Source organism: Talpa occidentalis, unplaced genomic scaffold (assembly GCF_014898055.3).
Source record: "Talpa occidentalis isolate TD23 unplaced genomic scaffold, MPIMG_talOcc4v2.1 talOcc4.12, whole genome shotgun sequence".
NCBI classification, from domain to species: Eukaryota; Metazoa; Chordata; class Mammalia; order Eulipotyphla; family Talpidae; genus Talpa; species Talpa occidentalis.
This window is the reverse complement of record NW_023601212.1, coordinates 80,571,349-80,583,373: the sequence shown is the minus strand read 5'-3', so window position 1 is coordinate 80,583,373 and position 12,025 is coordinate 80,571,349. Positions and strand designations below refer to the sequence as shown.

The 12,025-nt window shown below is 59.6% G+C and overlaps 1 protein-coding gene across 6 annotated transcripts; it reads right to left on the bottom strand.

The window, feature by feature from the left end:
* Window positions 1-138: 138 nt before the first annotated feature.
* On the bottom strand, window positions 139-6,384 carry ACHE (acetylcholinesterase (Cartwright blood group)). Of its 6 annotated transcripts, none has more exons than XM_054693638.1 (5): window positions 6,367-6,384; window positions 3,027-4,116; window positions 2,185-2,669; window positions 1,336-1,505; window positions 139-474 (listed from the first exon to the last, which is right to left on the bottom strand). In XM_054693638.1, exons 2-5 carry the CDS (start codon window positions 4,092-4,094, stop codon window positions 353-355), a joined length of 1,845 nt encoding a protein of 614 aa, XP_054549613.1. In that variant the 5' UTR covers window positions 4,095-4,116; window positions 6,367-6,384; the 3' UTR covers window positions 139-352. The 6 variants fall into 6 exon arrangements, with proteins under 6 accessions (XP_054549613.1, XP_037360411.1, XP_054549611.1 ...); XM_037504514.2 differs by lacking the exon at window positions 6,367-6,384 and adding an exon at window positions 4,422-4,619; XM_054693635.1 differs by lacking the exons at window positions 139-474; window positions 6,367-6,384 and adding exons at window positions 1,049-1,225; window positions 5,920-5,936 and having other exon boundaries at window positions 3,027-4,576.
* Between the last annotated feature and the right edge of the window lie 5,641 nt (window positions 6,385-12,025).

The following is a 12,025-nucleotide window of genomic DNA, read 5'->3' as shown; positions in this document are numbered from 1 at the left end:
GCGGGCTCCCCGCGTGCTGCACCCCGCTTCAGAGGCCAGCAGGAGCGCGGGGCTCAGCCACCCACCCCACGTCCGCTCGGCCCGGGTGGTGGAGGCTTCCTGCCCCAACCCGCGGCTCCCCAGTCGCGCACACTCCTGTGGCTGTAACAGTTTATTGGCAGCCCAGAGGGGCGAAGGCACCGCGGGGAGGGGGGCTGGGCCCGAGACATGCAGAGGACAGGGAGCCCCGGGGCAAAGTCGGGGGGTGGGCAGAGTCTGAGGCTCCTCCGAGTTATATCCCAGCCCTTAAATAGTATATACAGCTAAGGGGCCGGGCGGGGGGCAAGGCTGGGGCCATGGGGTCCGGCCTGGGTCACAGGTCCGAGCAGCGCTCCTGCTTGCTGTAATGGTCAAACTGGTTCTTCCAGTGCACCATGTAGGAGCTCCAGCGGTGGAACTCCGCCTTCCACTGGCGCTCCGCTTCGTCCAGCGTGTCTGCGGCCAGGGCGCCCGACGGGGGGGGGGGGGTGGGTGGGGTGGGGGGAGCACAAGGGGAAGGTCGGGAACGGACATGTGGGGGTGCGAGTGCGGGGAGGACACAGGGAGAATGCAGGAGGCCACGTGGGAGGGTGGAAAGAGGATCAGGAGAATATGCGAAGGCAGGAGCGAGAGGGCGGAGGCGGGGCCGGAGAAGGAGGGCGGCACGGGGGAGGGAGGGAGAAAATGACCGGAAGACAAGGGGACGGAGGGATCCGAAAGGGGAGGATCGAGGGTTGGTGGGGAAAAGAGAAGAGACAGAAATGGTTGATGGTTATAGCCCCATGGGGGAGGGTGTTATCTAGACCCGGGCCCCTTTTCTCCCCTCTCCCAACACCAGGCTCAGGCTCCAAAGAATAATTTTATAAAAAAAGGAAACTGGCTTTTTCATTTTCATTTAAGCAACACAGGCGTGTGGGTCCCTGAGACGGGTCGTTCATCACCCTCCCTCCCGGTCCAGTTTGAATGTCTCTGAGAGGGCGGAGGTGCTGGGTTGGAGATCCCTGAGTGGGGCCAGTCTCCACCGTCCGACCATTCGTTAGAGGAGAGGCCCCTGAGGCCGGAGGGGGAAGAGGCCGTGGTCACTGCCGCAGGAGCCGAGAAAGGAGGAGGAGGAGGAGCAGAAGGAGGGGCAGGGGGAGGCCGGGCCTGGCCCTCAGGGCAGCCTCCCCAAGGGCGGGGCCTGAGCAGGTGCAGGGAGCCTCCGTGGCTGGAGGGGGGAGAAGAGAGGGTTACACCCAGGCGGCCCCCACTCCCCTCTTTGTCTTTCCGAGTCCCTTTTCTTCCCCTCCTCCCAGACCCTGGCTGGCCCCTGCGTACCGGTGGCGCTGAGCAATTTGGGTAGGAAACGGTTCCAGAAGGCGCAGGCCTGGGTGCGCAACCCTTGCCGCACCTCCAGCGGCCGTAGGTTCAAGCTCACGTATTGCTGCGCTTCCGCTGTGTACTGTGGCCACTGCGGGACTTTGGGGTCCGGGGGATAATTGGGGTCCCTGCGAAAGGAAAGGCTCAGCCTTAGGCAAGCCCGTCCGGCCCAGAGGGCTGGGGGAGTGGAGACGGACGGTAGGAGGCTGTCTGCTTCCTGACGCTGCCTCTACAGCTCCGAGGAGAGCCCCCTCCCCCCAACTCTTCCACCTTCCTTGTCCAGCACGCCCCGTCTTCTGGAGTCTGCCTTGTCTCTTGCCCTCCCTCCCTGACTCTCCTCTCCTAGGGTTTTTCTGCTCCATCTTTGTCTTTCCTCACTTAAAAAAGTGCTACACTTTATCGATCCCTTCCTATACATAGCCAGGCCTAGCTCCGTCTTTGCAAACATCACAAGTTGAATTTTGATGTGATGTTGGGCTTATTGTCCCCCTCCTCAGACAGGCAACTGGCGTGTGTGCCCAGGGGTGGCGGATAAATCACGGGCCAGATAGAATCCAGTTCTCCATTTCATGCTAATTCCTCTGCAAACTGTCCTGTCTCCCCTCTTCAGCTCCCTCTACCCCTGTCCTCTTCCGGCCTTGCTACCCAGCCTTCCTTCACCTCTGGGTCTCCTCTGTCCTGTTCTCGCTTCCCCTTTGTCTCCCTCCTCTGTGTCCTTCCCCCCTCTCTCTGGCCTTTTCAGTGGCTGCCCCCCTCCCCCTTGCCTCCCTGGCTCCCTGAGGCCCTCCTCCCCTCAGCACTGCTGACCCTTTGCGGGCGAAGTTGGCCCAGTATCTCATCAGCCGCTGGGCAAACGATTTCTCTTCGACGGTGTAGTTTAGCGAGGGTTCCAGGGGGAGCCCAAAGACGAACTCAATCTCGTAGCCGTGGGGCACCCCCATCCAGAGGGGCCAGGGGAGCGTGGACGCACGGTGTTCAAAGATGTAGGCATAGACCTGAGCACCCTGGGCAGCCAGTCGCCCAGCCAGCTGGGCCACGGGGCACACGACGTTGTGGTCGCCCACCACATCACTCATGGCATCCCTCAGGAGCTCTGGGTCCTCAGGGTGCAGCCAGTCTGTGTAATGCAGGACCACAGCCTCGGCAGCCAGGTCACTTGCCTGAGGGACCCCGACCCGCACCCCGGCCAGGAACTGGGCCCGGCTGATGAGAGACTCGTTGTCTTTGCTGAAGCCTGGGGCCCCGTAAACCAGAAAATAGGAGCCCTCATCCTTCACCACACCCACCAGCACCTGGGGGGACAGGGTGGAGGGGTGGGGGTGGGGACACAGACAGACAGGCAGACAGAAACAGATGGACAAAGAGCCAGAGAGATGAACAGTTATAGACCCAAAACCATGAAGGAAGAAAGTACTAGATAGGGGAAGGGATGGAGAGAAAGAGAAAATATACCCATATTTCTTACACTTTGTCCCACTGACCACCCAGGGAACTGAGCCTTCAGGGAGGAGGGGGTGGCAGACCACTCAGAAGCCTGGGCCTTAGGGATTGGATGTTGAGGTGCCCTCATGCCTGGGTTCCCAGGGGCAGGGGCCATTGGGAGAATAGGCCTAGAGGAACCAGCTCCACCCCTTCCAGCCACTAGTCACCTGCAGGCCGTGGAAGTCTCCAGCATCCATGAGGGCCTCGGGCGTGTCACTGAGGAAGTCTCCATCCACCACAGGCACAAAGGAGAAGCGGAAGACGCTTTCCTGTGGCAGCACGTGCCACTCGTGGTCTACCAGGTCCTGAGCTGGCCGTGTCCGCAGGCAGGCTACCAGCTCTGTGTCATTGCCAGCAGCTCCACCTGGGGCGCAGCCCACGAAGCGGGCCAGCATGGTGGCCCTGCGGCGGGCCTCTCCCACACCCACCGTGGCCCAGGGCCCATTGGGTGCACCGCTCTGCAGCACAGCCCTATGGAACAGGCCCCGGCTGGGTGGGGATAGCAGGTGCATGCCCACGGATGCACCACCTGCGCTTTCCCCAAACAATGTCACTGACATTGGGTCCCCCCCAAAGGCTTCCACATTCTCCTGCACCCACTGCAGTGCCAGCCTCTGATCCAATAGACCCACGTTGCCTGGCGCTTCTCTGCTCCCCGGCAGGGCCAAGAAGCCAAAAGCTCCCACCCGGTAGTTCATGGACACCAGCACAGTCCCCTCGGCCTGGGCCAGGAAGCGGCCATCATACACGTCCAGGGAGGAGGCCCCACTGTAGAAGCCACCCCCATAGATCCAGACGAGGACAGGGGCGGGGGATGCAGGCCGGGGGTATGGTGTCCACACGTTGAGGTAGAGGCAGTCCTCACTCAGCTCACGGTTGGGGTTCCACATCTCGCTGCCCTCAAAGCCAGGGTACAAGGTGTCCACGTATTGGTAGCAGACACTTTGGAAGGCTGTGACATTCAGCACCCCTGACCAAGGCCGCTTGGGTTCCGGCGGCAGAAATCGACGGGGGCCCACAGGTGGCTCCGCAAAGGGGATGCCCAGAAAAGCAGAGACAGGGCCCCCAGGGGCCATTAGGCGGATGCCCCGCAGGTGGCCCCCTCGCACTGTCACCAGAAGCCCTGGGTCCTCCCAGCCCTCAGCCCCTGCCCCTCCTCCCATGAAGAGGAAGAGGAGGAGGAGGAATGGGGTAGTGAGGGAGGGCTCGTGCAGGGGACACCACGGGGGCCTCATGGCTGCCAGGGCAGGCGGGCGTCTGCTGGGAGAAAGAAAGGTGGGGGTGAAGGCTAGAGGCAACCAGAGGAAGATTAGGTAACACTCTTGCCCAGGGGTTATCACTGAGCTGCAGAGGAGGTGGGGCAGGTTGGCAGAGGGGAGAGAAATGGAGGGAGGAAGACAGGCAGAGAGATAGGACACAGACAGACAGGGAGAAGCAAAAGGAGACAGAGATCAAGTGCGTGCACACACACACACACACACACACACACACATGTGTGGAACAGAAATGAGACCTGGCAAGCAATACCCTCCCCTGCCCAGCTAAGGGCCCACCGCCCTCACCTCCTTTCCCTGGCAGGATGGGCTGGGTTGGGCACAGTCACCAGAGGCCGCAGTCAGCCCGGCAGGGGCGGGGCCCTCTCTGATGGGAGGTGCTGATGGGGGAACTTGTGGTGGTACCAAGGCGCAGCCTCTCCTGCGGGGCCAGGGCCAGGGCCCTAGGGGGTAGGTTGGGGGCATTTGGAACATGGGAGCCATAAGCCCCAGGGTACCCCAAATCTTGCCTACTCAGCCCCTGCCCCACCCAGTCCCTCCTCCTCAGTGTGGTACAGCCCGTGGGTACCCGCAGGTGTCCGTCAGTTGCGCACCCCTCTCCCCAAGCCTCAGCCAACAGGCTCGCCAGCTTTAGCCCCCCAGGACTCAAGTCCCCCATCTGCCCGACGCTGCGGTGCACGCTGCCGCCAGCGGAGGGCAGTAGAGACCGAGAAAAGGACGGCGCTCCCCGCCCCGAGGGCAGGAGCGGGGAACTTGGGGCGGGGGTCTGGGGGCTCGCTGGCATTGCAGAGGGCCTGAACGGTGAGCCCCGGCGCCTGACTCCCGAGCTTCGAAGCTCCCGGGCGGCAAGGTCGGGGGCGCTATTTTGGGGCAGCAGCTGCTGCGGTTCCGGCATCTCCAGCCAAGGGATCAAAATTCCCCGGGTCGGAACTCCCCCCTCTCCCGGGGGTCACCCCACACCCAGCTCCCGCCGATCTGAGCTGGGGCGGTGGTGGTGGTGCTGGAGATTAACTAGGAAACTCGAGTGGGGCTAATTATAACTCGGGGCTTCCGCTGAGCCTCCCCTTCCCAAAAAATAGAGACGGAGTCCCCGCGGGAGGGGGACGCCTGGGCCTCGGAGGGGCGGGGGTGGGGGGCTTCGGTCCGGGACTCTTCAGGGGCGCTGGGGTCGCGGATCCAGGGAGGCCCAGCCCAATGCCCAGAATCTACGCAGCTCGGGTCCCTCCTCAGGCAGGGGGCACCTTCCAGTGGCCCCACACTTGGGGGCGAAGGGGGGAAGGGGCGCTCAGGGTTCCCACTTGAATTCGAGCGCAGAGGCGGCGGCCGGTCTGCGGGGCGCCGGCTCCCGCGCGGCGAGGGTAAGTACGCCGCGGCCAGGCAAGAGTTAAGGATGAGTGTGGGGCGGCGGGGGGCGTCGCTGGGCAGGCCCAGGGGCTCGCTGGGGTCCCACTTGGGGGGCTTGGATCCCCCGGGGAGTGCACGGTCTCCCGGACCCCGAGGGGGCCGCGGGGCGGGGGAGGGACCCGGGCGGGGCGGGGGACTCACCTGAGGCGGCCAAGCGGGGCCGGGCCGGGGCGCGCCGGGAGCTGGAGGCGGCCGATGTTCCCCGGCGCTGGCTGAGCCGACTCTGACAGCCGCCGCCTCCGGCCCCCCGCACACACCCCCTCCGGGCAGCTCGGCGCCCCCGCCCGCCCCCGCCCCCGCCCACTGTCTCCGCCCCCGCCCCTCCCGCCTCCCCTCCCTGCACCTCCCTCCCTGCCCCTCCCTTCCAGTCAGGACCCAAGACCTCCGGGGCCAGACAGACTCCAGCGACAGACGCCGACAGACCGACAGACGCGCAGTGACAGACATGAGCCAAAGACCCGCAGCGGCGCATCGCACAGCCGCGGTGACAGCCAAGCGCGCGGAGAGACAGGCGGCCGGTGTCACATTGTGACAGCCAGACAGACGCAGCGACCGACAGTCACAGACGGACGACGCTGGACACGCCGACAGCCTCGCTCGCGGCCGGGGAGTTGCCCCCGAGCTGGAAAAAATGAGCTTCCCGGGCCGCAGCGCAGCGGGGGTGGCGGGAGCACCTGCTGGAAAGTGCGGCTGGGCCCCCGGGGTCGGGCTGGCCGGGCGGAGAGAGGGCGGCGCGGGAGGCCGGGGCGGAGGGCGCACCTGTGGGAATTAGAGCGGCGCGTGCGGTCAGAGCGGCCACCAGGGCTCACGGCGGGGGGGGCCCGGGGACACCGGGCGGGAAGGCCGCCGGGGCGGCACGCGCGAGGCTGCGGGGCGAGGCCGCTCCCCGCCGCCGCGGTGGAAACTTCCGGAACCCCCGCGGGTGGGTTCGCGCTCGTTCCCTGACGAGTGACCTCGGACTTTCGTCACCAGGGTCCGGCCGGGGCATGACATCACCGGCCCAGGCTCTCATTGGCCGCGGTGGCCGGCAGGTGGGAGCGGCCTGGCCCGGGAGCCCCCAGCCTGCTCCGAGGGGCCTGGGTCACTCCGACCCGCGGGTCCCGCCCTTCAGGGGGTCCCCCTTGGGAGCGGGGCGGCGGCGGCGACGGCGACGTCCCTACGCACGAGGGGACAGAGGCAGAAGCGTGCGGCGGCGCAACCACGCGCCGCGCGAAAGGGCCCTCTCGCGGGCCGGCCCGCTCCGGAGCCCGCGGCCGCCGCGCGGGGCACAGGCTGGCGCGGGCGCGCGCGGAGGCGTACGTGCGCGCGCGCGCCTGCGGTGGTGCGGGGCGCTGCGTGGGGCGGGCGCGCGCGCGCACGTTCCCTCGGGCGCCGAGCGCCCCGCGGCGACCCTGGAGCGTGTGCGCCACCGCGAGGAGGCCGGGGCAACGGTCTCGGGCGTCTCGCAGGCTTGGGTGCGCCGCAGCCCAGACACGTACCCGCTCGGGCCGCGCAGTCCCGGCTCCTCCAGCCGGGTGCCCTCGGTTCACCCGCCCGGTGGACACCGGCCCCGCAGCCCCGGGACCCGCGCCGGGTACAGTCCTCGCTGGCAGGAGGCGGCCGCTAGGTGGCGCCAAAGTCAGACACTTGGACGTTGGGAGATGGGCCCGGGCTGGGGCGTTGCGGGGATGAACCCCTCACGGGTTTCGCACCGCAGCTGGCTTGCAGCGCTCCGCTCCAGTCGCCTGTTGGGGCACTGAAGTTCCCGGCCTTCAGCGTCCTGGCCCCGCTGGTTGAGAGCTCCCCAGTGGTCATTCCAAGACCCCAGCCCAACTCCTGAGAGATGAGGCGTGAGGGTTGTGGGTAGGGGTAAGGGACGGAAAACTGGACTGTCAGTGTGGCTGTAGGAGAAAAGGATGCGAGGCAGGTTTCCCAGCGCGGTAATCCTGAGTTGTTAGCATGAGGCCAACAAACTGTGATTGAATGAGCAGAGGCTTGCCCTAGACACCTAGAAATGCACAAAGGGGCTAAAATAATAGCATTTATATGGAGGGGGGATTGTCATTGATTTACAGATTGGGGAGCACAAACTCAAGGATCAGTCCATCCCTACCTGGGGTCTTTGTGTAAGGGGGTTTTAAAGGAAAAGAGATGGGGAAGGGAGGAATTGATCGAATTGCAAAAACTAGGATTGATTATAGATTATATTTCTTACAGTTCATTAGCTTTTAGTCAAGATGGCCTAGGTTAGCAGAAGGAGAAGAAAAAGAAAAAATAGATATCTTTGCATAGTTTACGGGCAAGGCCACCGTCTAGCTGGAACCCATTCTTGCCAGTCAGTAGTTTTTATTTTTTTTAAGTTCAGTAAAAGTTTCGGCACAAGGTGGAGTTGTTTAGCTTGGAACTTCCCTTTCCACAGCTGTGGGGATTTTGACCTGTAGAATTGCCCTGCTGGTGATCTGGGCTTGCCTCTGTGTCCCTCTCCAAAGACTGTACCATGGACACTTCACCTAACCTCTGATCTTGAGGTCCTAGGTCAGCGCAGTGGAGCTAGGGAGGGCAGGGAGAATTTATAGGCCAGGGTGAAGGTGAACTAGTGCTACTTAGATAGTACTGTGGATACTTAGAAATTGAAAGCACTGGGCATGTTCATGAACTTGGTGAAGTCAGTGCTGACTTCAGACTGGACCTTCCACTGGAGTGGAGGACAGGACACATGGGTGGGCTGTAGTCTCCCGGAGAGACAGACCCTTTAGCCAAGGAAAAGGTGCCAGATGTGTTTGTAGGGGCTGGAGTTGAGAACAAGGACAAAGGCAGTTTCTGCCTGTTTGGGGGTAGCACCTGTGAAGACTCCTTGGGAGATAAGGGCTAGGCAGTTTGTGGAGCATTAGAAGTCAGTTTGAAATTTATTCTTTCCTGGGGGTGGAGGTATGGGGGTGCTATGGGAGGTCAGCCAGCTTGAGAGGGAAGGGAATGTGGAGGTTTGAAGATGCTTGAGTGTCTGGGGCAGAAAGAGGATACAACTATTCATGTTTGTACCCCCGCTCCCCCTTGGTGGGTGGCAGGGGCAACTCCTGCGTAGGGGAGATGGGAGGAAGATGTTGGGCAAAGACCAAGTGACTTCCCAGGTAGAGACCAAAGAACAAGCCAGGTCACTCCAGATCGGCAATTTCAGTGAACAAGGAAACTTGCTGGCCTCCTTGGTGGTGCAAGGGGTTAAGACACAACTTATGAAGCTGTCCGCAGCCACTGTAGCACGAGTTCAATTACCGGCCAGCCAGAGAGCAACCCACATGGCGCAGCAGACCTCTCCTGTCTCGCCCACTGCTCCTGTCAGCAGTGTATTTCAGTTAGTCTGCCTGTTCTGTTCCCCACTCTGTCTCTGGTGAATCTTCTCACCCCCCACACCTCTGGCCTGTACCCCACCTCTTGTATACATAAATAAATCTTTAAAAACAAAAAACAAGGAAACTTGCTTGAGGCTTTCTCTTGTGCAGGTCAGGTCCCGAGACCTAACAGCGTTCAGTGCCCCCAACCAAAACCCTGAGGATTAGCTATATTCAGTCATGTCTGCAACCCGGGTAGTCAAAGCAACACCTCCCATACAACACATTTGCAAAGCTGTATCCTTGCAGTGGCTTCTGGGAACGCACAGATTCCAGGGGAGGAGGAGGAGAAGCTTAGATTTCTGGGTCCAGCTTGAGGGTCAGTTTCATGGTCATGTTCTTTTGATTGCCTTCCTCAAGAGAAGGGTGGACAGGCCTGGTAGAAGGGGAGGCTGTCAAAGGAGGGTGTCCTGTACCTGGAGCCTCTGTTGTTCTTCCTCCAGCCCTGGGTCAGGGAGGGTCAGTTGAATGTTCAGTCAGATGAATCTGCAGGTTTGCCCAGGGCCTGGGCCATGAGAATAGGTAGGTAGGTGCTGCAAAGGAAGATGGGGGTTCTGTAGGTCAGGCAGCACTGGACAGGGTGCCATGGGACCACAGATGTGTTCTCAGTCTGCAGTTTGTCCCTAGACTGTGAGGGTGGAGGAGCCCATCCAGGTTGTGTTCCCTTCTCAGAGTTTCTAAATAAGAGGGGCCACCTGAGAAAGCCAGGTGTCTGGAGAGCCACAGGGCACTGGGTGAGCCCTGGACTGCCCATCTTGAATCCTGGCTTCTCACCTGGTCATCTGCTGATTGGTAGTGAGGCTGGGCCTCAGTTTCCTCTTGTGTGATGTGTGATGTGGTGAATTAGACTGGACTATCTATCAGATTCATAGGGACCAGTCAGAGAGTCTGATCTATTTGGTGTCTGGTGGAGGCCTTACATCTGCGTTTTTAGTATGTCAGGGCAGTCCATGTGGTGGGAAATACTGGAGCAGGCGCCCCATGGTCAGTCCAAACTGACCTCATGGGGTCCAACAGGCTGTGTGGGTCAGCAGAACACCTCTGGCTGTGAAGGGGTGGAAGAGGACTTGAGTTTACCCTTAAAATGGATAACACATCCTGCTTTTCACCTTGAGACTCTTCCCCACCCTTGTCAACACAAGGACCTCACCACTCCAGCCATGGCACCTGCCCTACAGAGTCCAGCACAGTGTTAAAAATAGGAAAAAAACAGACCTGAAATGGAACACTTCCTGTCGGGCTCCCACCCAGAACTTAATTCATATTGCAGTTTTAACTTCTCCCCAAAGACTAACCAGAAACCAATTAATCTGGAGTTTTCTAATTAGCACCTGTGAGGTAATCTATATGAGTACGATTTCCTGTCCCCGGCTGCCCCAACTAAACCTCTAAAATTGTGAATTTTTTAAACAACAATAACCTCTCTTATGTCCTCTCTGACCCCATCCTCCACAGGCATCATTGTAGGGGTGGCCTTGATTTTTCCGTTTCTTCTTTCACCACATCTGTTTATCCAAAAATCAATCTCCTACCACAAATTCTGCCAATTCAGATGCAGTACTCCCTGTTGCATCTGTGGGGGCACAAAGGAAATCATCCTGTTCCCCCTGTGAGTTCTTTTAGGCCTCCAAATAATCAAACTGGTATCAGACAGATTGAGAAGAGTAGCCGAAAAGAAGTTTAACAGTAGAAGTTTCCTAACCTGCTAGTTGCTCTGCCTTTCCTGGTAAACTCCTCCACATCCTTTGTCTTTAACCGAAGTTACTTAAGGAGATACTTAAGTCATTTGCTGAGTTACTCACTCTTAGTGGGTTTTCCCATATATACAAGAGGCACACGTTTTTTTCCTCTTGTCAATCTTTCTGATGTTAATTTATCATTTGCTAGCCTAGAGCACTGAGAGAGAAAGGGGGAATCACCCTCTATTCTCCATAAGACAGAAATCCAAACAATAATGACTTTAACAAAATATACTGGGAACAGATTTCTCTCTTAAATGGAAGAGACCCAGAAGTAAGCCATGCAAGTTTGGCAGGGTGCCCGTGATGTCAAGTACCAACCAGGTTCCTGTACATGGAATTTTGTTTCTTAACCATTTTAAATGTGTCACTTCCACTGCATGGTGTACTATGGCTGCTGGAGCATCAGCCATCACATCTGCATTCCAGCTAGCAGGACGGAGGAGAGAAGAAGGACTGAGGGTATCACTCCTCCCTTTAAGGACAGTTCTTGGAGACCACCCCCCCAACACTTTAATTTATATATCTATCCCACTGGTCAGAATTTAACCCTAAGGTGCCTCCTAAAGGGTACCGTAGGAGGTTCAGAGATGTAGTCTTCGTTTTGGAAGAGCACGCATCTAAAATTTGGCTGTCCTACTACTAAGGAAGAAGAGCGAGGAGATCCTGGGGGACAACCATTGTCTGCCACACCCATGCCCCACTTTTCGTGTGTCTGTGCAAGACTGAGGCACACCTCTAAGATGATTCAATTCAGGGATGCCCTGTTTCTCCCAAACACCCTCACTGTGCGATTCCTGCTTCTCCTCAGACACACAATGGTTCACTGGCCCTGCAAGCTGGCCTTCTGTGTTTGGGGTGGGGGGAGGTGTGTGCCTGGTGGGGGCAGGGATGCTGCTGTTGCAGGTGGCAGTAACAGTGTTCAAGGGGTGGGGGTGAGAGCTCCCAGAGGAGCAGCAGTAAAGGCAGAGGCTGATGAGTGCGCTGGGAGTGGGGGGTGAGAGCAGCAAAGGGGTTGCAGACCAGGTGGCCCCACCCTGACGTGGGAGGGGTCAGTACAGGACGTCCCACCGGTCCTATGTAGGGAGCACAGCAGGGACCTTGGTTCAGCCCAAGGATGACCTCAGAGTTGTCTCCACATAAGCCCGGAGGGTGTCTGACCAGGCCATAGCCCAAACTCCCACTGCGCACAACTGACCTGCAGAGCTGGAGCCTCAGCCTTGAGAGACTCTCCTCCCTGCCCCCACCCCTCCTCCCAGTGAGCGCCTTCTGAAGGTTGGCCTAGAATTCATACTTGATCCAAGTCCCATCATTTCACACAATTTTTTCCTCAGATTCATCCATCCTGTTTGTACCTTTTCTCTTGTTAAAAAACAATTCAAAC